This window comes from Passer montanus, unplaced genomic scaffold (assembly GCF_014805655.1).
Source record: "Passer montanus isolate IOZ18808 unplaced genomic scaffold, ASM1480565v1 scaffold153, whole genome shotgun sequence".
Classification (NCBI taxonomy): domain Eukaryota; kingdom Metazoa; phylum Chordata; class Aves; order Passeriformes; family Passeridae; genus Passer; species Passer montanus.
The window spans coordinates 144645-168204 of record NW_024362385.1 but is presented as its reverse complement, the minus strand read 5'-3'; the positions used below and the strand labels follow the sequence as shown (position 1 = coordinate 168204).

Here is a 23560-nt window from a genome sequence, read left to right as displayed (position 1 = left end):
CTTTTGCCAGCTGCTGCATCTGGCAATGAGAATGTTCAACCTCCACCATTAGCTTATAAGAAATGGGGTTTGCAAGATGTGGATACGATTGTTGACCATGCTAGTATAGGTAAGCATTTCTATTTAATGTCAAGTATTTTAAAAAATGAAATTAATGTTTTTCTGCAGTTAAATTCTGGCTGAGAGCACTTAGTGGTACTGGTTGGATAGAAGTACATAATGAGTGAAGGCTGTCATAGGGAATGATCTCATTAATCGCTACCAAAAATATTTTTGATTTTCTTTTCTAGTCAGATTGAATCTTCCCTCTTACAACTGTAACAGTATTGTTCTTTGTTGTTTAGTAAGAAGCAGCTGAGAGAGGCCAGATCAGATGCAGTTATTTCCATTTCTGTCAGATAAATGAACTGTCTGGCAGGCAGGTTAAGACTGGTATGGTTCTTTCCTGAGTCTAGCACATAAGGAAATTTAAATTTGAGATGGTTCCTTTCAAAAAAGGACAAATTGACTCATAAATTCTCAAATAATTTTACCCTTCAGGAAATTGCAGATGCCTCAGTTTTTGTCAGAGAGGCATATCTGAGGGATAGCAAGCTTAATTTCTCTTCCACCCTTTCTACAAAAGCAGCTAAGACGTCAGAAGGCTGCTATCAAGGCAGGTGTAGTGAGTTTGGTGCATGTATTTTTGCTGCTGAACTCTGAATTTTTTTTCTTCTGAACAAACCAGATGTGCTTTATAATTAACCCAAGCCCGTTAGGTTATTTCTGCCATGTTGTTTGGCATTTCTGTGGTTAAAGCTATTCCCTTCCCACTGAATGCTGGCTGGTCAGTCAAGAAGGCAGGAATATATCTATGCTTTTAGAGCAATTGCGTGCCTCTGTTCTGAATGTGTAAGACATGCTTTAATGTTTTTATTAGGCATCATGACACTGTGTCCTTTTGATCAAATGAAGACTGCCTCCAATATAGGAGGATATAATGCAGCTATAAAAAGCAGTCCACCTGCCATGTCCCAATATGTTACTGTTGGAGCCAATCCTTTCACTGCGTTCTTTTTTGCCCTGGAGGTATGTACTACCAAGTTGACTCGCCGAAACTTTGAATAATCAGTCTTTTTTCCTCTATGAGTATTTCTGAAGTATTCTTATGTTCTTTTTATGTTGACGTTTTCCTTCTTGATCTTCTGCAACTGGAGTGATTTGGAGTGGATGTGATAGTAGTATCTAGCATGGGTTCCTGCTACTGAGAAATTTTATTTTCTATCTTAAATTGAGTGTGATAATTAATTTTTTCAGATTTGTTAATTTATTGCCAACTAATATTTTTGAAAAATTATGTTGGTATTATATAAATATGCATCTTATGGATATTTGGAGGTCTTTAGGTCTTTGATTCAACACGACTGAGTACATTGTAGTGATTTCTTGTAGGAGAAAATAGCGATTTGTGCTTAGCTGTAGCATATTTACGTCATATTCTGTTGTTTAGGAAGAAAAGGATGTCAGTGTGGCTGTGTCTGTACATTCAGACCCTATGCATATGCTGTCCTTACCAGGACTGAAAGTTAATTGTAAATTCTAGAATTGGAATTATGGTTTTTGTACTTGCTTTCCAAAAGGTTTGTGAAAAAACTGCTTATGTAGATATTTGCAAGGATGCCAAAGCCATACGCCAGCCTGCTCTCTGTGATAGGTGATGCACAGGGTTTTTTTAACTTCTGTTGCAGACAAACATACTGAGCTACCAGTGACTTGCAGAGGATTTTGAAATGGTAGAGATGTCAGAAAGGTTTTCTGGGGGAAATTAATTTAAATTTTGCAGTCTTAAAGCTATGTTTTCTGAGCTGAAAGTCCATAGGAGGCCTGAAAAAGTAATCTGCATTTGAGTTGAGTGTAAGAACTATTTCTTGGCTTTCTAAAGGTTTTGTTGCTTCATTTCAGGGTGATTCACAGCTGATTATTTATCGACTTTCCAAACACTTTATTCCTGTATTTCAGGGTAGCTCACAGCCTCTGTTGTCTCATGTTGCCTTAGCAGTTGCAAGCAAGCTGACTTCAGCATTATTTAATGCTGCCAGGTAATAAAATTTTTTAAAATGTCTTTTTCTTTTTTTTTGTTTTAGTTGTAGCTGCATAATATTTTCAGGACCATTATTGTAATTCTTGTTATGTTCTTCTGTTGCAAGTGGCTGGCTTGGTTGGAAGAGTAAACATGAAGAAGAACCTGTCCAAAAACAGAAACCAAAAGTGGAACCTGCAACCCCATTGGCAGTGAGGTAAGTTGGGGGTTTTTTTACTATCAGTTACCTTGGATGTCTTGTGTTTTAAATTATTTACATTATCTTGAAAAGCATATAATTGATGAACATGTGACTTCAAGCAGTAATGATAGTTTGCAGGTCATTTGTTTTAAGCTTTGTTTCATTTCAGTTTGTTGTTCTGGACAAATAATTATTCATATTTCCTTTCCAGTGCATGGGTTCATTGTTACGGTTGCAGTCATTACCTGACAGTGCATGACAAGGCAACCACTTACCCCACTTTCTGAACTTTGCTTTTTCAGTAGGACTTATGCAGAGCTATGGTATATCTTAGTAAACAGAACAAGAACTTTTTTCATGACTTGCTTGTAATTTTACCCATACCTTCTGTTATCTTAACAAAAGTCGTCTTAGTCCTTAGAAGAAAATCTGTTTCTGAAGAAAAGGATCTGTCTGGTGGGTTTGCTTCATTATTATTTTTTTAGGTTTGGACTTCCTGACTCCCGGCGCCATGGTGAAAAAATATGTCTTTCTCCATGTAACACTTTGGCAGCAGTAACAGATGAATTTGGAAGGGTTATTTTGCTGGATGTTACAAGAGGACTCGCAGTTCGCATGTGGAAAGGTATGGTAGTGATATTAGTATAGCAAATAATATTCTCCAGAACACTGGGGCATCTTATGTTCAGACTTAGAATTCCAAGAATTTTAGTACATTGCTTCATTACAAACCAAAGTCAGGTGTGATATGAAGTCCATAAGGGTATTTTTGCAAATCCCTGCAATGCAGTTAAAATTGGGTCTGTTTGTTTTGTATTTTTTCTGGAAGAGCTTTAGCTCTATTCAAGATTCTTTCTGTTGATAAGCTCTAGTACCCTTTTTAATTCTGCTGAGAAGATAAACTTTGAAAAATCAGTAAGAAGACATACAGTTTGTTAGATTCTCATTTCATCATGATGGCTGCACAGCAAGGGACTCCTCAATGTCTTGCATTGGTTTAATGTCCTGAGCACTGACCTGATGAATGTTAAGGCTTTTTAATATATTCTTCAGAAGAATCTGTTCCTACCCAGAGCTTTGGTCACTCTCTGGTGGGCCCTGTTCCAAGTCAGTGGACTAGAGTTCTTTACAGGAGTGAGGAGTTGACAATTTGAAACAAAGCTTAAGATTACAGCTTGATGCTCTAATCCTGTATTAATTTCTGCACACTAGTAACCTTCTATCTTCTCTTACAAAGGATACCGTGATGCAGAAATTGGTTGGATACAGACTGTAGAGGACCTTCAGGAAAGGGAAACTGAGAAGATGGATTCTTCTCCTTTTGGAAATGCACAGGGTCCAAGCAGGGTAGCTCAGTTCCTTGTGATCTATGCTCCAAGAAGAGGCATTTTGGAAGTGTGGAGCACACAGCAAGGACCTAGGGTTGGAGCCTTCAATGTGGGGAAATACTGCAGGTAAGAAGCAGGTAGGCATGGTGGCTGTGCTGCTGGAATAAAGTGATATATGGCTATGCCAGGGTAAAAGTGCTAGTGGTGCTGCCAAGCACTTCTGTGCTGCCCAGTGTTTCCACTGAATGCAGCTTGTTGTTCTAGAGGTGGGGATATGTTGTCATATTTCATCACTCTACACTCTTTTCTGATAAAGGTGTTTTGCAGTTCTTAAACCATAGCTTCATAAAAATTACTGCCTCTTTATTTTGTTTGTGGACAGGGAAGGTTGCTAATTTTGGTCATTTAAAAAAAATTTCAGGTTATTGTATCCTGGTTATAAAATAATGGGTCTAAACAATGTGACCAGTCAGGGATGGCAGCCCCAGACTTACCAGATCTGCCTTGTTGATCCAGTCTCTGGAAGTGTAAAAACTGTCCATGTACCTTTCCATTTATCACTAAGGTAAGAACATTTTGTGCTCTATATAAGTAAATTAATTTCCTTATTGCTTTTGGAAACAGTTAGAGACAGCAATTCTGGTGTTCCTTTTCAAGCTGAATAGTACTCTGTAATAGTCTCATTGGTTTGTATGGATTAACATGATTTTCGTTATTGGATTGTTACCTTAAAGTAGCGTAAATAATTAAAAGAATACCGTTTCAGTGAATAAGAACTTTTAGTTCGCTTCACTCATACAATTAAAAATTCTTTTCCTTCAGTGATAAAAAGAGTGAACGAGCAAAAGATATGCATCTAGTGAAGAAGTTAAATGCTTTACTCAAAGACAAAACCTCAGATCCAGGTAGGTTCTCTTGTATAATTTCTTGAGATTGTGTTACCAAAGAGTTCTTGGGTTATCTGTGTTGTAAGTATGCAACCACAAGTACAGTTGTGATGCATTCTGACAGCTCTGTGTGCTATGAGCTATTATCTTTAAGTAGCTTGGGGTTTCTGTTATTTTGTTTCGTTTTCCTCAAGCTTATTTTGGCAGCTTCTGCAACAGTGTCTTCATCTTTGTCATGAACTCACAGGCACCTTAACTGTTGTGTGCAGGTTTATTTGCTCTTCAGAAGGCATTTGAGAAGTATGAATTTAAACTGTGATTGTCTTTGTTTGCAGATTTATTTGAAGCTGAAGCAAAGGAATTAATACTTGATATCAAATATCCCGCTACAAAAAAACAGGTGAACATTTAGCATATACTTTAATATTAGAAAAATAATACTGCATTATCAGAGTTCTAAATATTTCAAAATAAATTTGGGGTTTTTTCCCTGGAATTACTTGAAGCAAGTAATTGAGCTGTTTAGGGTTTCTCTGTGTTTTTCTGGGCAGTTTTTTTACGACATATTGACTAGAATTAACTTTGACTTGTGACTTCCACAAGGCATTGTCTATGAATAATAAAAAGAGAGAAGACCTTACTGTAGGAACAAATTATGCCATAAGTATATGTGAAGTTGAAATACAGATGAAAAATCATGGTCAAAGTTGTGCTATTGTTGGCTTAACTTTCATGTTTTTACCATGAGATTAAGTGAATGTTTAATTCTCTTGAAAATCTTCTTAACAGGCTTTGGAAAGTATATTGACAAATGAACGTGTGCCACTTTCATCTCTCACAAACATCACTCAGACATTAATGGATAATTTAAAAAAACAGGGTAGGTGGTTATTTATTTTGCAAATATCGAGAGGTATTTGCACCTTGTCTGCAGTGCTGTAAGACTATTACTATTATATGTAGAAATGTTCTGTTCCAGAGGGAGATCAGGCTTGGTCTGCTTAGTTTCGGTGCTAGATATCTCAGGATGTTGCTTTTCTTTGCCTTTATTTAATGCAGACTAGAAATAGCTTGCTGGTTTATATGTTTGGCTAAGCTTGCTGGGTGCCTAGTAACTTGTGATTATATTTTTTAAAAAAAACAACAAAACAAACTCAACAAAACTGGTCCGGGTACTTGTGTCCTGTAAAAACATCCTTTAGAAAGGGGGTTCATAGGCTTTTGCCTGTAAATGTTTTAATTTATTCTCTGTCCAAAGAAGGGAGTGAGGATGTGGCACGAGAATCTGAGCTGCGACCACATCTAGTACCTTTTTTGGTAAACTTTGCTGAAATTTACCAAGTAATTCATGTTTTGATAAAGATTTCAGAGCTTATGTCAGGAAATTCCATTGCCAATTCAAAATCTTGTTGCTGAAAATCAAAGAAATTTCTCCTTCATTTCTGTCAGTGGTAGTTTCTTTTTATGGTTTTCTTGAAGTACATAGAGGAGATTGAGACCTTCACACATGCAGTTCTCTACCTAAATTTTCTAAATCAATAGTGTTATCCATTTCTGTTAGAATTCCTAAAACATCCAAAGGGAAAACAGGAACATGACTTTTAATTCTGAAGAGAGGTTGACAGAGTAGTATATTTCCTAAGGTCTGTGTGTTTGTGCATTTTTCATCATTAATCTCTTGTTGAACATAACATTATTTCCACACAGTCACAATATACAGTAAACTTGACTGATGTTCCAGCCTTCTAATTTCACAAGAGTAGTGTTATATTTCTCCACTTCTGTCTAGTAGGTAAAACATAATATAAAGCAGATCCTGGGCTCTGTGAGTGCTGTGGTTGTGAATTCAAGGTCAAGTGGTTCTGTGACAAACTCTGTGTTTTTCTGTTTTTTTGGTAGGATTTTAATAGCAATGTATCAAATGTATTTAAGGGTTTGTATATGAAAATCATGTTTAGAAGCAGCTTCAGGTGAAAATTTTGTATTTAGTGGAATCTTTTGTATAGAAAGGTCATTTTAGGATCTCTCAGGAAAGCTTTCTTTCAAGACTAGTTGAAATAAAAGGGGTTTTTTTGGACATGTTGGTGTTAGTTTCCTATATTGTTTGCTTTAATTGTTACTGGAATTTGAATGTCAATAGATAGATGAAATTTCTGAGACTAAGATTGTAAAAATACAGAAGGCAGTGTCTTGCTGAGATGAAATTTACTTCATGTCAGTAGTTATCAAGGCTTCTTCAGATGAGGGGAATATGCTTAAAGTGTCAGAATGAATAAAATATTCTAGTTATTCTTGATGAAAGAAAACAGGAACTGTATTTCAGTTTTTGACAGTCTGTGGTTTGGTCTTAAACCAGGAGAAGACAATAGATTTGTCTTTGTTCAGTTTCATGTTGTCAACCTCCAGTTTTAAAATAAGCTTCATCGCTTTCTTTAATACCTCTAGTAAAAATAATTCTTATTTTATGCTGCTCTGAATTGAATGCAATGATTGCAAACAGCAGTGCATCAAAAAATTACAGTGAGTTTCAGAAATCCTCCAGTTCTGTGTGTGTGTTTCACTATTTCAGGCTACGTGTTCAAGTTCAAATGCAGTTTTATTTCTCCTCAGAGCTGGAGTGTGTGGACGAAGGACTGCTGCAGTTCTGTGCAAACAAGTTAAAGCTGTTACATCTTTATGAACTGGTTAGCAAACTAAATTCCCAGAGCATACAGAAAGAGACTTCACCTTCAGATAATGTGAGTAAATTGAAAATTCAGTTATCTTTTAAATTCAAGTGGTGATTTGAGCATAAAAATACATTTTCAAAGCCTCAGATTAAGTACGTAAGCAAGTTTCCCCTTTTTGTGGCCTGCAGCTTTTAATGAAGTAATTCTTATAATACCTTCTCTTCAGCCTCATACAAGTGTCTGGTGATTCATTTACCTAATATTCTTTAGGAGACACAAAGTTGAGATACGAGTGAAAATAAAACCACAGTCTCCTGTTTTCAGTCCTTTATTCAAAGTATGTAGTGTGTTCTTCACTTTAGTTTTGGAGGGATATTTTGGGACCTGTAGAAGTTAAAAATTTTGATGCTTGCATAATTTAGCTTGCTTTTGCTATAATTTATAAAGCTGCTTATATATTTACAAAACCATACTGGTATTTTATAGGCTTGTTTACTTGATGGACTATTGTTATGCTATGGGCAGAATCTAAAAATGGGAAATGCATCTGTTCTGGGCGTTAAAAAGGAAGTTAGACAAGCTCTTTGTTTGAGCAATATGAATAACTGATTTGGAGATCACCTTCTCAAAGATGTTTTTAATGTTTGAAATGGAATATTTTGATTCTTCTGACTTTTTTAATTTTCACTATGTTTTGTGTAAGTCTTTTGTGAGATGAGATTTTTTTTTTTTTGCTTTTAAGGACTTGGCTAAACTGCTTCGTCTTGAAGAAAAATATTTTCATAGGCTTGAAACTTTACTGGAGAATTACAAGAAAGAAAATGCTCAAACTACCACTCAGTTGACTGATGAGAAGGATGACATATTGTCTGTGAAAATATTCTTAGAATATCTAGAATATGAAAAGGATGTGATTACTGTAAAAAATATGGAAGATGGAGAATATGTGGCTTTAGGTAAGAGCTATTTGCGCTCTGTTGCATTTCTCAGACTGATTGTAATCTAAGATGGTATAAATATTTTAGCCCTAATTTGAGGCCTTAGCAACCCATCTTGCCTTGAAGTGGTATGTAACTGCTCGTTTTAGACTCCTACCTTTAGCTGGAGGGCAAGTCTTTTTCATTAATGACTATTAATACAAGTTAACGGCATCTGTGGATACAATTACCCTGAAGCCATGTAACCAATTTATTTAATTCATTTATTTAATAAATTATATAATAATTTAATTTATTTAATTAATTTCTTAACACCACAAAATTGGGTGATAACTGGATACTTCACAGAGCAGCTGTACCCTGCTGCTTCTTTCATGTTCACAGCACTCTAAGAGTTGAGTTAATGGCAGAACTCACATTAGCCTTCAAGATGGGGGAGCTGACCAGAGGCAGCATCAAGGCCATTAGGTGAGGCAGCAAGGACTTAATCCACCTAATTTATGGAGTTGAGATTTTCAACAAGGTGCCTCTAAAATGTCTCATGATTTCATTTAGTCCATGGCTGTGGGCTCCATCTGTCATAGTGGTCCTCTAGGGCAGGAGAAGTGGTGTGTGCTGTTGGATTGTTGCATGCTGAAACCAGTTCTGGATCAATCACTGCTGTGCTTGTCATGTTGTAGCATCACTGCACTTTAGCAGATTCATCCAAATTAAATTGTAATTAATCTTGGTAATTTTTATTGTAATACCATTGTTACGGCATATAGCATCCATAGTAGTGATGCCATACAATTTTATATAGCAATTAACATACCATTTGAGTCATTGTGTGTTCTCATCCAGAATCAAATCCCCTTGAGGTACACATCAGACTTCCCCAAGTGCAGCCAGGTCCTTTAGCAAAAGCAGTTCCACAAATGGGTTGCTTTTGCCTGAGACAGGAGCAACATAAACTCTGTTCTCCAGCGTATTTTTATCCCCTTCTATTGTACAGTAGAGTTTTGATTGGGCAGGGATAGTTTGATTAGCAGATCCCATAGTGCTGACCAACCAAGTGACCTTAGCTACCTCTGAATGTTAGAATGTCCTAGCATCCATTGCATTCCATATAGCCTTTTAAGAAGTCCATTGCATCTTTCAGTCTTTCCAAAAGGTGGGTTCACCCTGTTCTGTGCAGTCTGGATCAGTCTGCTTGCCTGGGAGACGTGTCATGTATTCCTTAAAGGGATTCCTTCCCATTAGACCTTGGAGAAGTTGCCTCTAGAGGCTGAGGATTTGTGCCTCTTTTCCATTTCTGTTGTCAATGCCCTCTTTCCTAGAAATGGATCCCAACTTGTTGGCTTCCTTACCGTCTTATTTCAGGCTACTGGCCCTGTTATCCCAACATAAGAACAACTGAATGACAGTGTACTCACCTGGATTTTGGCTGAAATCTTCAAGGATATCTTGCAGCTCCCTCAGAGAGAGAGATTTTTTTGCTTACTGCCTTGTTTACAAATTCTTCCTCTTCTTCCTTCCTGAGTAGTGAACACCTCATTCTGCTGTTCTCATGCTGGTCCTGCTTTGGAATAGTCTGCCTCATCCACCTCCTTCTCCTGTCCCTCCTACTGAGTGAGCTCACTTTCACTTCCACTATTTCTTCTTGTGTAGAGTTGTCAGCGATTTCAGTGTCAGGTTGTTTCTCTAGCTCAGCCACAGTGCGGTTGCTGGGCTCAGAGTAGCCACAGTACCTGTCACTTTGCCATCAGATCCAGAGGCCTTCTCTTTTCTCCGACTATACCGAGCAGTGTTGAGCAGAATGATTGTAATTCAGCTGGAAAAGGGGGAGGTGGAGGAAGGCGTTTCCCCCTGGATGGGCCCGTGGAGGAGCAAAGGTGTAATTGCGAATCGTTACTACTGCGCGGCGCCCGAGGGCCGGAGCCGGTGGCCGAAGGCAGATCAGTGTCAAGACAGCCATGAGCCAGCTTACAGCACCCGATACCCCGAACCAAACCCCCAGGGGCGATAGAGCACAACAGAGAGTGTTTACAGCAATTTACACTTTACACTGCTCTGGCTGCAAATCTGTCAGCATTGTGACCACTGACTATTAAAGTAATGTAATCAATGCTTATGACAAGTTTGTTTTAACATGCTCTGGTCAGATCTGTCTTTAGCTCAACCCTCTGTGTCCCTTGTTGGGCATCAGAAAAGACTGTTGTGGTTTAAGCTCACAGGCAGGTGAGCGCCAGGTGATCTCAAATGTAACTGTTATTTTGTATTGCACTCACTGGGACCTGATCAATAGATTGCCTTTTGTGTAAGTGTAAGGAGAGGGATTGTGGTTTTAGATAATGTTCATAATGTCTACTAATTTGTGCTTCAGGCAGCTTTTTCTTCTGGAAGTGTTTGTGTGGGGAGAGTTCCACAGAGGAAATGTGCCATGCACTGGAATCAGCTGGTTTTAGCCCACAAACCTTGTTGGTAAGATGTTTATTACAAGCTTCAGAACTTTGATTTAGTGTTTTGAAAACAAAACATAGGAAAATTTCTGCATGTTGACCTTTGGATTACTGCTGTATTTAGGCTGTGTTCAAATACTCCTGTGTTCAGTTCTTTAGTTACTCATGTTTGCATTTACCAGTTAAGTGATATCAAAGAAAAAAAAGAAAATATTCTAGTAGAAAATGTGGGTATTCTAGTGGGAATGTCTAAAATATTCATTAAGGACTACAAGTGTTCTGAATTTTCAACTATAATATTAACTCATAATGTTTGCCAAGTTGAGCTTTTAAAAGGGAGTGTTTTCTAGAATATCTTCCTAATTAAAAGTACTGATTGTATTATTTAATTTCAATATCTGTCATAGAGTGCATTGTGCTGTATATTTTTAACTTGCAATGTTAATATAATGGTTCCTGAATATAATATTATTAGTTTGTGACATAAAACTTGTTTGAGAAACTGTTTGCATTAGGTGTGTTGCAATATTAGAGTTTCATTTTACTGCTTCAGTTCCATATTCTCTTTTTTTTACAGTCACTACTTCTCAGTTTATGGCTTTCCAAGGAAAAAGATATTCTAGACAAACCAGATTCTGTCAGTTGCCTTTACACTATGCTGTCACTTCTGAGCAAAATGAAAGGTGAGATGTGCATTTAAAATACTCAAAGGCAACTGTTGTTATTATTAGAATTTTGCCACTCTGACTAGAGTCTATTATCACTTTGGGTTTTCCCCTTCACAAATTATACAGCAAAACTTAATGCTGCATGCTCATGGACTAATTAATCATGCCACATTTTCACTCTCACTCTACCCTTAGTTGACACAACTCCTATTTGGCCCAAGAACGTGGCTGTCCAGCTTGCTTTCCTAACATTTTTTGAGTGTTTAGTTCCATCTCTTTAATTTGTGCTGACTGGCTCTCAGACATCCTTTACTTTACCGTTACTTTAGCAGCATTTGTAACTCGAGTACTCTATAAATTATAGTCAGTTTGCCATAATTTGGAGTAGGTTGTACATATGTTGTACGTATGAATAAGTGCTGATTCTCCTACCTCACATACAGCTGCTATGGATAAACGTGTGCCGGGTTCCCTTATTGTCTACTTCTCCATAGAGCAGCAATATCAGCTTGAAATGGGAAGCATGAATAAGCTGCTGCTGCTGTCTGAGTAATTAATTAATGCTGCTGAACACAAGGTAGCCTGAAGGGAGACAGCTTGAGTGCATTGAATATGTGTGGCATCTTGAAATCACAAATGAATCTGTTTGCATTGTGAAGTGTAACATACCCTAGATCTTTTAAGCATGCAGCAGTTTTGGTACCTAGTGATTCAGATCTATTGCCTGTTTGCTACAAATGAGTTTTGAGAATGAGTAATTCACATTTAAAATTGAGTTGCAATCCAAGAACATGTGTGCTAAATATCTGGAAAACCAACAGGTAGAGTAATCAGAAATTGCTCTTTGTGGACAAGCTGTGTTCACAAGTGCTGGTTCTGGGGTTGGTTGCTCCTGCACAGTGACCCCAGATGAGTTTCCCGCTCTCCCTTTGCCTCCAGTTGCTATAGACGAGACGTGGGACACGCAGTCGGTGTCCCCGTGGTGGCAGCAGATGCGCACGGCCTGCGTTCAGTCCGAAAGCAGCGCGGCTGCCCTGCTGTCAGCTCTCGTGGGACACTCTGTAACCGCTGAGATAATCGACAGCGTGACTGAGAAAAAGGTAACTCATCTCACACCTCTCCTTCACTTCTAGTTACTGTATCACTTCCCTGCAACTGTCCTCATAACAGTAATATCCTCAGCATTTGTCCTCATTCCAACCTGGGCACAGGTGTGACATCCTGCAAGCCTGAAAATTTGTATTCAGATTTGAAGAACATTATACTGAGATGAATTAATGATATGTCAGGATAATTTATGAAACTTATTTAAATACAGAAACTGTATGTTGATTTTTCTCTCTCAATAGCAAATGATTTTGATGAACTTAAAGCCTACACACTTTCCACATAAATTTGAGAAGTCCACCTAACTTTGGATGGTAAACCTGTTTTAACATAGTTGAGATTTTTTTTTTTAAGTAACCGTTCAATTTTTGTAGTACCTATGTCACTATCCCTTCTTAACATGATGGATATTTGCTTTTCTTGGCAGTAAATACCTTTACCAAGTTGTGATTAAGGCTGTAAAACTGCATACAGCATTTAAATTCAAAATGGAAAACATTATTCCATTTCCAAATAGCACTAGGCAAATGTGTCTGAATTAGATTAGGTGGGATGTAGGTGGTGTTCAGCCTTTTAAATAGAACCAGAGCATGGCTTGGCTTGGAAGGCACTTTAAAACTGGTCTGATTTCAGTCCCTGCTGCCCTAGCAGGGACACCTCCCACTAGGCCAAGTTGCTGAAGAACATCATTATCCTGGCCTTGAACACTCCTTGGAAAGGGCATCCACAACTTCCCTGGGCAACCTGTGCCTACCACCCTCACAGTAAAGAATTTCTTCCTAATAGCCAATCTAAACTTCCTTATTTGTCTTTAAAGCCTGTTCTGTCATTCTCTGTCCTGGTAAAATGTCCCTTTCCTGTAGACCCCTTTTTAGGTACTGAAAGGCTGCAGTAAGGGCACTCTGGAGCCTTTTCTCTTCCAGGCTGGGCAATCCCAACTCTCAGCCTGTCTTTGTAGGAGAGATGCCCCAGCCCCCTAATTGTGTCTGCCTTATAAATTTTAACTAAAGAACAGGAAGTGTTTCAGTATTTTTGCACACTCACCTCAACTATTGCACTTCAGTTTATCAAAAATTCTGTTTATCACTGTTTGTCAGTGTTGCAAAATAGAGTTGTTGATATGTTGCAACCTACATGCCTTCTTTGTCCCTTTTTCTTCTGTTCTGCTTTAACAAAAAAAGTAACAGATTTATTTCCTTCAAGATTTCGCTTCCATAAATTCATGTATCTTTCCCCCCTCTTTTTCCCTACCAATCTGGAAAAATTCTTGGGTTTCCTGGCAGAGTATTTGCTGATACACATGAGAATTAACAAAATAATGCACAGAACTGCCATGTGATGTGATCCAGGATTTCTGGGTATATGGTCTATATTTTTTTAATATGATAGGAAATGGAAATGTAGGTGGATTAATCACATATTTGGGGAAGGTGTATATGGTGGAGGATTTAAAATTAAATATTTTTAAGGGATTCTAACCCACTTTTGAGCTAAATATGAACTTAAAAATGGGACTAAAAAATGATCATTCAGGTCCTTTTATTTCCTTTAGGCTTTTATTTAAGGACGTGTGTAACTTGTGAGCAGTGTGGGATGTTAATTGATCTTTGCAAAACAGTTAATGCATACTTTGAAGTCAATTGTTCTTTAAAATGCATTAGCTCTTGGGATATAGTTTTGAATTTTAATGCTATGCATTTTTTATGAACACAACTGTGGTGCTTTAAAATGAACAGACCTAAACCAATTCATATCTTCTGTTAGTTTTCCCAAATAATTGTAGGCTCAGACACAGAATCCTGGGAAGCACTTTCTCTTGATACCGAGTATTGGAAACTTCTGCTGAAACAGTTAGAGGATTGCCTGATACTTCAAACACTACTGCACAGCAAAGTGACCAAAAGAACAAAAAGAGTCTCGTCACTCCAGACTGAGCCTTTGGGGAGACTGTCTGTTAAGAAACTGCTTGAAGCTGGAAAAGGTAATTTTTTTTTTTTCTTGGAGAGATTGTTGATTTTCTTTCTAATAGACTTCTGAGCCATCCTTACCTATTTAATGATGTACTCTGCACTGGAAATTATTTTGCCATTTTAATTTACCATTCTTAATTTTAAAAGCAATGCAAATCATGTTGAACAGTGCTTTAAAATTGTTAAAAGCTGTTACTGTAAAGACTGCATTGTAAGCTTCTTATCAGTAGGTTAGGAAATATTTTAATTGGTAGAGTTACCTGTATGTAATTAAAGGTAGTAGTTAAAAACCCTATATTGTCTCTTGTCCTTAGATTGTGAACCATAAATAATCTGCAATATATTGACTCTACCTCTTACTTTTCAACATCCTAGGAGGTATTGCTGACACTGTAGCAAAGTGGGTTTTTAGGCAAGGCTTCAGTCCGATTATACTGAACGTGGCCCAGTACAAAAACACTACAGACAGTACTGAAGAATCTGTAGAAATGCATAATAATCTCTTCCTTGAGGAGCCAGAAGCAGCTACAGGCTTGGAAAGAATCCTAGGTAAGAAAATAATGTGAATTTTTCAAATTATAAAACTGTGCAGAGACTGTTGTGAAGTAGCAGAAATATTAGTGGGAAGAGGTCTGTCTTCTAACTTCAGATTTTGTTTCTCTAGAGCTGCTGCAAGTAGCATATCAGCAATTTCCATGTAGTCTTGACGTGGATGTACTCCATGCACATTGCTCTTGGGAATGTATAGTGCAGTGGAATAAGGACCCAGAGGTAAGAAAGTGTCTTTTGCAGGGAATAATGGTTAAGATCAACTCGATAGAAGGAGCTTTACAAGCTTCTGGTAGTTCAGCAAAAGATCAATTAATAAGACTGACTTTGAAAGCAGTTACTAAGTGCAATTTTTCTGTGCTAAGTGGCAAGTGGAAATTGAATTGAGAAAATGAGAGTATGTCCTGAGGCTGAATGGCACATCACTGTACATTTCTAAGCTATCAGGTTCTCAATACTGGGATTATAGAAACTGGGTTCAGTTTGAAGAAGGTTTTTGGCTGTTTGTACTGCCGATATAAAACAGTTTCAGTACTCCAAAACAGAGGCACATTTTTCTCTGTTCTAAATATGCTTAAACAAGTCACAGAATACTACATTTTTTAGACAAGAACCCATTCTATTGTGGGAGGAAAGAGGGATTTCTTGAATTTTCTCAGATTCCCTGGCCACTGCTGGCAGTTGTCATAAGAAAGAAAATAAAAAGTTTCCTTTTTTCCTCTCCTGTCCTATAGTTTCTGTAAGGGAAAATGTTGTGCTAAGTTCAGATGTTGTTAAATTAGAACTCCTTAGAGCTGTGCCACATCACTTGATGTAGAATAGAAGGTTCGTCTGAGACTTGTTAAGAACTTACTCCACCATAGCAAAATGGAGAAAAAATTACTCTTTCTATCAGAAATGAATTTTGTATTTGAAAAATTATTGTAGTCAGTGGAGGTGCCTTTCAGCAAAGACTAGGTTAGCAGTACTTACTCCAAAAAAACCCTGAGATTACAGTTGGCTTCATGATGACTGAAACAAACTTTGCCATGCACACGTTTGTCAGATACTGGTAGAGAAGATTGCAACAGCAGAATAACTTACTAGTTTTATAACTGTCAAAGTAAAAGTTTGAAGATAATCTACCTGGGCCCTTTAAGAATTAGTAATTTGCATTTAAAGCAAGTTTTAAATAATGTATTAACTTGTACTTTCGTTTATTTTTTTCCATAAGGAAGCATGTTTTCTCAATAGGTCTATAGATCATCTAAGATGCATCATTAATGCTCACATTCAGCATGGTAAGTACAAAGCTCTTAGTAAAAATGATCTTTGTTGAAATTGTAAAACAGATTGAATTTTTGTTGATTCAAGTAAATGAATGCTGTTCATAATAGTGATGGCCATTTTGTCTTAACCACCAAACCACCCCAAAACTTTCTGCTGACATCCACACTTCTATCTTCCATGGTGAAATTGAGTTTCCATCACAACTGTGAAAATAAGGTAATTAGATAAAGTTGATGTGTTCAGCTAAAAGCTGTATTTAAATAGTGGAACATCAGTTGCAGTCAATTACTTTTCATGCAGTTCTTGATACTCTGTTTCAATGAAGGTGATGAACATTTTCTTTTTTGTAGGCTGTTTATGTATGCAAATAAGGTGCTCTCTTGATGTGTACTTAAAATATTTAATCCAGTCCACATAATATTTTTAACAAGTTATTGCACTTACGACTGTATTTGATTACCTGTGTAGTCTCCTCCTGAGAAATCTAAACTGCAAGTATAAAGCAGTGTGGATAATTCACAATTCCTTCTTGTTTTGTTCACTATCTTATAAGATCCCTTTTCTATTCACCAGGAGTTTACAAGTCTGTGATTGTTCTAGGTATTGCTCTGATGATGTGGAACACATTCATAGTAAAAAGGCTTTCTTCTGCCACATATCTTATGGACAAGGTGAGTGCAATGTCTTGAAGGCTGCTTTTGTTACTAACTGAAAAATGAAACCAGTATTTATAAACAATTTAATTTTGGTGTTTTGCTTTAAAAAGTATTTGGAATATCTTTGATTTAACTATGCAAATCACCACTTTTTATTTGGCTTATTATATAGCTAACATTTGGAAGCAATGATGAAATGCATATTTTAAAATATCAAATCTGTAAGATGATTAACTAGAGCTAGCTGATTAACACTGGGTGATGTGTTCTGAAGACTTAACTGCAGTTTTTTAGCTTATATTTACTAAATAAGAAATATTTGTGAAACAGTTTGAAATTATCTATGTGTGCTTATATAACATTTTGTTAGAAAACAATAAATATATTTAAGTGCCTGTGTCTGTTTCCTGTTAAGTTATTACCAAGGATCTACCACAAATCCAGATTTCATATACATGAACTCTTCTGCAAAACACAGATTTTGTGGATGTTGTTGAGCACTTTTAACTATTGCTACTATTGTAAATTAGCTTTTGTTCTAGTATGTAGTCTGTCTGCTTTGAATTTGGGTGGTCTTTTGTCCCTGCATTTTTCATGTTTTTTTCATGCTTTATAACTATGCAGTGGGGCTGTTTACTGGAAGGCAGTTTAGGAAGAGTTCTAGTAAGTGGATAGTGACTTAAAGAATAAAACTCCAACACAAAACCTGCAAGAATTTGCTCTCCTGTCTTGTCTTCGTTCTCCTTTGCTCCTCTCGTTTTCTGCCTTTGCTTCTGGTTTAGCTCTCTAAGAACTGGAGAATATCCTCTTCCCCATTCCTTCCAGCAAACAGGCTCAGTTGTGTACAGTTGTAGGAGGTGTTGCTTCTGCAAAAACCCTTTTCCAGTTTTCCTGCATGCATTTATGCAAATCCTTCACCATAACTCCTCTACCTGAGTTAACACCTGCAGGAGAGGAGAGAAAGGTTTTTATTAACTAACTGGTTTCTTCCTAATATCATGCTTGGTGTTACAGCTTTACTTATGCATTGTGGAAATCACTGGGAATTTCTTAGCTGTCTCTGAGATTTGAATGAGGACCTTGGGGCCTTATTTCTAATCCTAGGCTTTAAGAAGGATGAACTAAATATGGGCATCAATGATGTTCATTCCTTTACAATCTGTATCAAGTCTTTTGTTGAAAGCAAGATATGCAATGAGCTGCATCATGTAGCTGTAATTAAGCTATTTTCTCATTTTATATTCGGAAAATAGTCATAAAATATTAAAATGTGGGTAACAGATATAATGAAAATTTAGTTGTGATACATTTCACATTTTTTTTTTTGGTAAAAACAGGTTGGAAAAGCTCCAAAGGACAGATTATGCAGACGGGCAAGTAATACTACTTTTCTCTGGGAAAAATTAATCATTAAATGCCTTAAATTTAATACTGGTTTGTGATTTATTTTTGAAAGTTTTAAAAAAATTGAGAATGTAGCCCTAGAGAAAATGTAACACATTTTTAGTATAAATTAATTTTTGTCTGAAAAAGCAGATTAGAACTGTCGTGTAGGCTTGAGACTATAAGATGACAAATTACTGTTATTTTTCATGCATAAAATCATTAGTTAAAACTTCTTTGGAAGACCACTGATATGATCAGAAAATTAAATTTATTAGGTGGCATTACTTGATTCAGTCTTCATTGGAGATACAGTATTGTAAATGGCTACATTTATTTTATTCCACATTTTCCTGTTAATTCTTTGTTGTACTTCAGTATTTGTTTACATTTAAATATAACAGTTTAAGAAACTGAGCTGAACTGAGCTGTATTTTATGTCAACAACTGTCTTCTCAGACATAAAGAGATAATAAAAGCCTGTTTCAATTCCAGCTGATATAATTTAAATCTTACTGTTTATTACTAGGATGTAGGGATGAGTGACACAGCAATGACAGCTTTTCTTGGCTGCTGTTCAGAACTTCTGCAAACTTTGCTAGAGGTAAATTTTTATTTTTCCCATTGAAAGTAAGGAACTGATGGGTTAAAATCTATTTTTTAAGATCGTGGTTATACTAATTTCTGTCCTGTTCAGTTCAGACAAATGTTAATGATATTGTAAACAACATGAAGTTTTCTTTTTAATTTCGCTGCAGAGCTGGCCAGTGTAGGAGGTTTTTAGCATGTGACTGCTCTGGTGTGTTGCTTGACAGGCAGACGTGAGCAGTGATGAGATGCAGGCCCCTGTGCTGGACACTGAGGACGCCTGGGTGTCGGTGGAGGGCCCGGTGTCCATCGTGGAGCTGGCCCTGGAGCAGAAGCGCATCCACTACCCACTGGTGGAGCATCAGTTTGTGCTCTGCACTGTCCTCTACGCCATCATGAGGCTCTCACTCAAGGGTGTGAAGCCACTGTCACTGTTTGACAGCAAGGTATAGCTTAGAAAGTAGATAATGAAATACTGCCTTAATTAATGCTCCCTTCCTCTTGGTATCTGGGATACTTGCTGGCTTTTGCACTTTAAACAGTTCCTGCATGATTTTATGAAAGCCTTTAGTCCACTGTGGTGCATTGATGAAATTATCAACAGAATTCAGGCAGAGACTCAAACCTAGTGAGCTTCCTTATGAATAAAAGATTTGTAGTGACCTCAGTTGTATGAAGATCAGCTCTTTAATTATTAGCTGGCCTGAAAATACTGCAGAACACTAGATGACAGGTTTCCCTGGTTGCTTTGAGAAGTGCCAGGCCAGTGGAAACATAAGTATTTAAAGGTCAGAAATGTTGTTAGTGTCATTGTTGTATCCATTATTGCTGATGATTATTGCAGAATTCCCAGCATCTCAAAAAGAATGAACAATTTTTCATTTAACCCATACAAACCACTTTGAAAAGCCACTGCATTTAAAATGCAGTATATTACAATCAGAGCTTTATCCTGATACCACAAATTGACATTTCCTCTTCCTATCATAACCACACTTTGATTCTAAGAGAATTTAAACACAAAATACTGGTGTAGACTGTGGTTTGATTCCTGCTGTGGAGAAAATAATTTAGTGATGTAACACTTCAGTTTTTTTCCTAAATGATTTTCTGGAATTTTATAAATGCAGAATATTACTTTCCTTTTGATGTAGGCTCTTGTCTGCAAGCTCTCATCGAGCATTTTAGTCTGATTTTAGCATTTTATCACAGGTCAAATTCAATTGGTTTTGTATTTTTTTTTACTTATCTGTTAGCAGAAAACATTATAGTACCTTTTGTCATTTAAGAGTGCATATTATGTCTTAAGTAAAATCAGATCCTATTCCTGTGCCTCCATTCTTCTACATACAACTATTACTATTAGCCATTTTCTTTTTCTCCTCACTTACTCAAGGTCTCCATTTGTTCTGTGAGCAAGATAGGAGTGCAGTACAAAATACATTTAAGATATAATTGGGCTGTTTAGTATTGGATCAGAGTGGATTTGTTGTATAGCCTGAGACTTGTCTTTGGTTCTCAATTTTAGGGCAAAAATGCATTTTTCAAAGACCCAACATCAATTCAGCTGCTACCTAGTGGGGATATGGATCCAAACGTGTTATCCATACGACAGCAGGTAGGCAGAAGTTCTGTACTGAAAGTTCTTAAACTTATGAAGTTACAGATACTCCTGAGGTAACCTGTGATTTTTGCTTCAAAGTTCTTGCTCAAAGTTGTGAGTGCAGCGGTTCAAACACTGTGTTCGTCACAGACGGACAGAGAAGTCTCAGAAGAGGATTATTTTCCTTTTGAGAAGGGGAAGAATTGGCCAACTTTGGCTGCGGACCTGGCTCAGTATCTTCAAATCTCTGAGGATTTGGTCAGAAGGCATTATGTCTGTGAACTGTACAGTTATGGGATGGATCATCTTGGTGAAGAGGTGAGAACAGCTTTTAACATTTTACAACATTGTCATGTATTCTGCTAAAATTACTTTTCTCTCACTTAAGATGCCTGGAAGGGTTTGGCAAGATTTATCAAGCTTAAAAAGTCCCCAGGCTGAAAAGTCAGAGACTAAAAGTATCTTTTCAGGACTAATAATTCCTTTATTTTTCCATTTTCCCAGCAAGAATCTGTGTAATGCAACTAGTGGAAATGTGACAGGGAGTTACACTACTGGTATAACTAGCATGGCCTTTTTAATTTCGTTATATTTGATAATTTCAGGAATTGGCTTCTTTTGCCTGTCATGTCTTTTAGGACAGGAAGAAAAAAAAAAAAGAGGACAAAAAACCTCCTTCCCTTCCTTGAGAGGGGATTGTGATGCTGGACTGTAAGACATCTTGTGCTCCTGCTAAAGTACAGAGTAATTCTCTACGCTGTGCTGCTCTGAAGCTCCTAATCTTGTGCTTTGTTACATAACACAAGAAACAGTCTCAAAGACTATTTGTCCTTTTCGTATCAAGAACTTTCTTTTGTTACAGCTGTTCAGGCCTCCAGCTAAGTGAGCTGTCACACTGAAACTGTTTCTAGTCCCTTTGGTTTTTCTGCTTTCAGGCCTTCCTGCAGGTGGTTGACAAAGAAGTGCTGGCATCCCAGCTGCTTATGCTGGCTGGGCAGAGGCTGGCCTTTGCTCTGCTCCATGGACAGATCAAGGATGGCATGGAACTTCTTAGCAGGCTTCCTCCAACACTGAGCACTTGGCTCAAAGCTATGGTAAGTTAAGCTCCAGTTTGGAAAACAGGTTGATTTTCTGAGGTTTCTGTTCACCAAGCCAGAGATTACATCTGAATGGCCCTTTCTTACTCATGGAAATAGGATTTTTCCCCCTGTTTTTCTTCATGGTAGTTCTGTTTCATGGAGGCTAGAGCAGTTTCATGGGTCAAAGCATCAGCTTGATTGTGTTTATAAACATCAGCAATCAGTCTTATAAAGGTTCTGGAGGGCTTAGCTGTGACATGACTGAGAGGCTGAGTTGATTGTTTCACACAGGACCCTCAGGAAATTCAGAATGTGGAAGTGCCAATTGCAACAACAGCCAGGCTGGTGAGCAAGGTGATCGAGCACCTGCCCGAGAACCACGGGCAGTACAGCCTGGCCCTCAACCTCATCGAGGCTGTCGAGGCCATTCCCGCCTGAGCGCCTGCGGAGCAGAGAAGGCTTCTACACAGAGCTGAACTTAATGGGAAGAAAATTCCACAGCGTTCTGGTTAAGCAACAATAAGAACAGTGCTCCCCATCCCAGAATTTCAGAAGGTAATTTTAAATTGGAGTATATTTTAAATTCTGCACTAGTAAGAATATGTTTAGTTTCTAGTACACTTGTCAGTATCTGAACTGCTTTGTTATTTATTTCTGACTTGAGCGCTTTATGCAGTTGTTTAAATTGGGTATATTTGACAGCAGTTTTACTCTCTCAACACAATCACATCTTGTGAAATTCTGTATTTCATGTTGGCGATAACTGCTGCACTTTCAGTGTTCCATGTATGATTTGTTTTCCAAAAGCAACTTTAGAATTAGACCCAAGAAGAACTTCAGTCTCTAAGTTACCATGTAAAGCCAATACTGCTTTTTCTGAAGTGCAAGCTGGTGTTGGGCTCACACCTTGTAACTACATTATGTGACAATGACAACTGCACTCGATGTAGGATGAAATGTGCTGGGGCCTTAGGCAAAAGGGAGAACAGCTTGGGAAGGAGAACCCAACTCTCTAGACATATGAGTATGGACTTTTAGTCCAGCTCTCCCCATGCTGTCTCTGGGGTACTGGGCTTCAGCAACAACTGGATCTATATCCCTCTCCATTATTACTAAGCTCTGCTGAGTCTAAGTAGGTCAAGGAATGTCTTACTGTAAGGTTTTTCCTCCATCTTATCCCTGTAGGAGATGTAGTATGCTATGAATCTCTGCACATGTTAACTTGTAGTCAGAAATGCTTAAAAAGTTGATCCAACTTCTCTGAAGATTGATAGTACTGAGTACTTTAGCCTTAAAACCCACACTTTATCGATGGTACCTACAGGGAATCCTGTAGTGAGTATCTTCACTATTGGAATGGTGTTGAACATGGTTATCTGGCATTGGTGACTCCTGTTCACTACTTGTCTGAAGGAAGCCAGGAGAGAAAAATAAAACTGGTGTAAACTTTTTGCCTTTATCAGCTGAAACTATGAGCACCATCCTGTAACCTGCTCCTCCTGCATTATATATAAGAAACATTTGGAATGTCATGCCTTGCTAGAGACAGAATTTGGAATTGAGTCTTATCTTTCTGAAGTATGTGCTGCTGTTATTGAGGGGTTTGAATTCCCCGCCAAAAAGGCAATGCAGGTGGCTTGCTCCACACAGCCTCCTCCAACTGTTCTGCAGCCCCACTTCCTGATCACTGCACTCCAAGGCAGCTGGTGAAGGATTCTTTGACTTCCTACAGACAGAACAAAGAACAGTCAGAATTCCAGTAAAATTCCCTTGTCTATGTTGTATTGTACTTCTCTACTGCCTTCCATAAGTGAGGTTAAAACAGCTGTAAAGGAGAAATGGAAGAGGCAGTATTGTACAGGTGCCATGACCACCTTGCTTGACAGCACCTCACATTTCTGCAGAAATGAGTGAGCTTGAGATTTGGTCATCATGGAGCCTGAGGAAAGCAGAGTGTTCCTTAGCTGCGTTACATTCCTCTATCCTGGTACAGCTGTGTAAAGGAATTTACTGTAACTGAGTATCATGTCAGAGCTGACACACTACACCAATCAAATCTGTAATGTACTGTAAGTAATACTCTGTATATAGTGCTATTTTGTGTTTATTTTGCTGTGGATTTGTGTAAATTGATTAAATAAAATCTGAGATTTCATTGTGTCTT

The 23560-nt window shown here is 37.7% G+C and overlaps 1 protein-coding gene across 9 annotated transcripts in view; it reads left to right on the top strand.

The window, feature by feature from the left end:
- The window catches only part of RAB3GAP2 (RAB3 GTPase activating non-catalytic protein subunit 2), a 42773-nt gene extending 19222 nt beyond the window's left edge, over positions 1-23551 (top strand). For 6 of the 9 annotated variants that reach the window (XM_039702036.1, XM_039702031.1, XM_039702029.1 and 3 more), the window contains 27 exons: positions 11-109; positions 920-1068; positions 1999-2078; positions 2187-2276; positions 2747-2886; positions 3499-3715; positions 4011-4154; positions 4412-4494; positions 4812-4876; positions 5266-5356; positions 7087-7214; positions 7888-8101; positions 10449-10546; positions 11102-11207; positions 12132-12292; positions 14064-14280; positions 14645-14818; positions 14934-15040; positions 16032-16098; positions 16661-16758; positions 18081-18116; positions 18656-18730; positions 18942-19160; positions 20243-20332; positions 20417-20635; positions 21253-21411; positions 21688-23551. In XM_039702036.1, coding sequence (XP_039557970.1) covers positions 11-109; positions 920-1068; positions 1999-2078; positions 2187-2276; positions 2747-2886; positions 3499-3715; positions 4011-4154; positions 4412-4494; positions 4812-4876; positions 5266-5356; positions 7087-7214; positions 7888-8101; positions 10449-10546; positions 11102-11207; positions 12132-12292; positions 14064-14280; positions 14645-14818; positions 14934-15040; positions 16032-16098; positions 16661-16758; positions 18081-18116; positions 18656-18730; positions 18942-19160; positions 20243-20332; positions 20417-20635; positions 21253-21411; positions 21688-21834 — 3473 coding nt within the window. In that variant the 3' untranslated portion in view covers positions 21835-23551. The remainder of the gene's footprint in view (positions 1-10; positions 110-919; positions 1069-1998; positions 2079-2186; positions 2277-2746; positions 2887-3498; positions 3716-4010; positions 4155-4411; positions 4495-4811; positions 4877-5265; positions 5357-7086; positions 7215-7887; positions 8102-10448; positions 10547-11101; positions 11208-12131; positions 12293-14063; positions 14281-14644; positions 14819-14933; positions 15041-16031; positions 16099-16660; positions 16759-18080; positions 18117-18655; positions 18731-18941; positions 19161-20242; positions 20333-20416; positions 20636-21252; positions 21412-21687) is intronic. The other 3 variants (XM_039702038.1, XM_039702037.1, XM_039702034.1) reach the window with 2 other exon arrangements.
- The last annotated feature ends 9 nt before the right edge of the window (positions 23552-23560 follow it).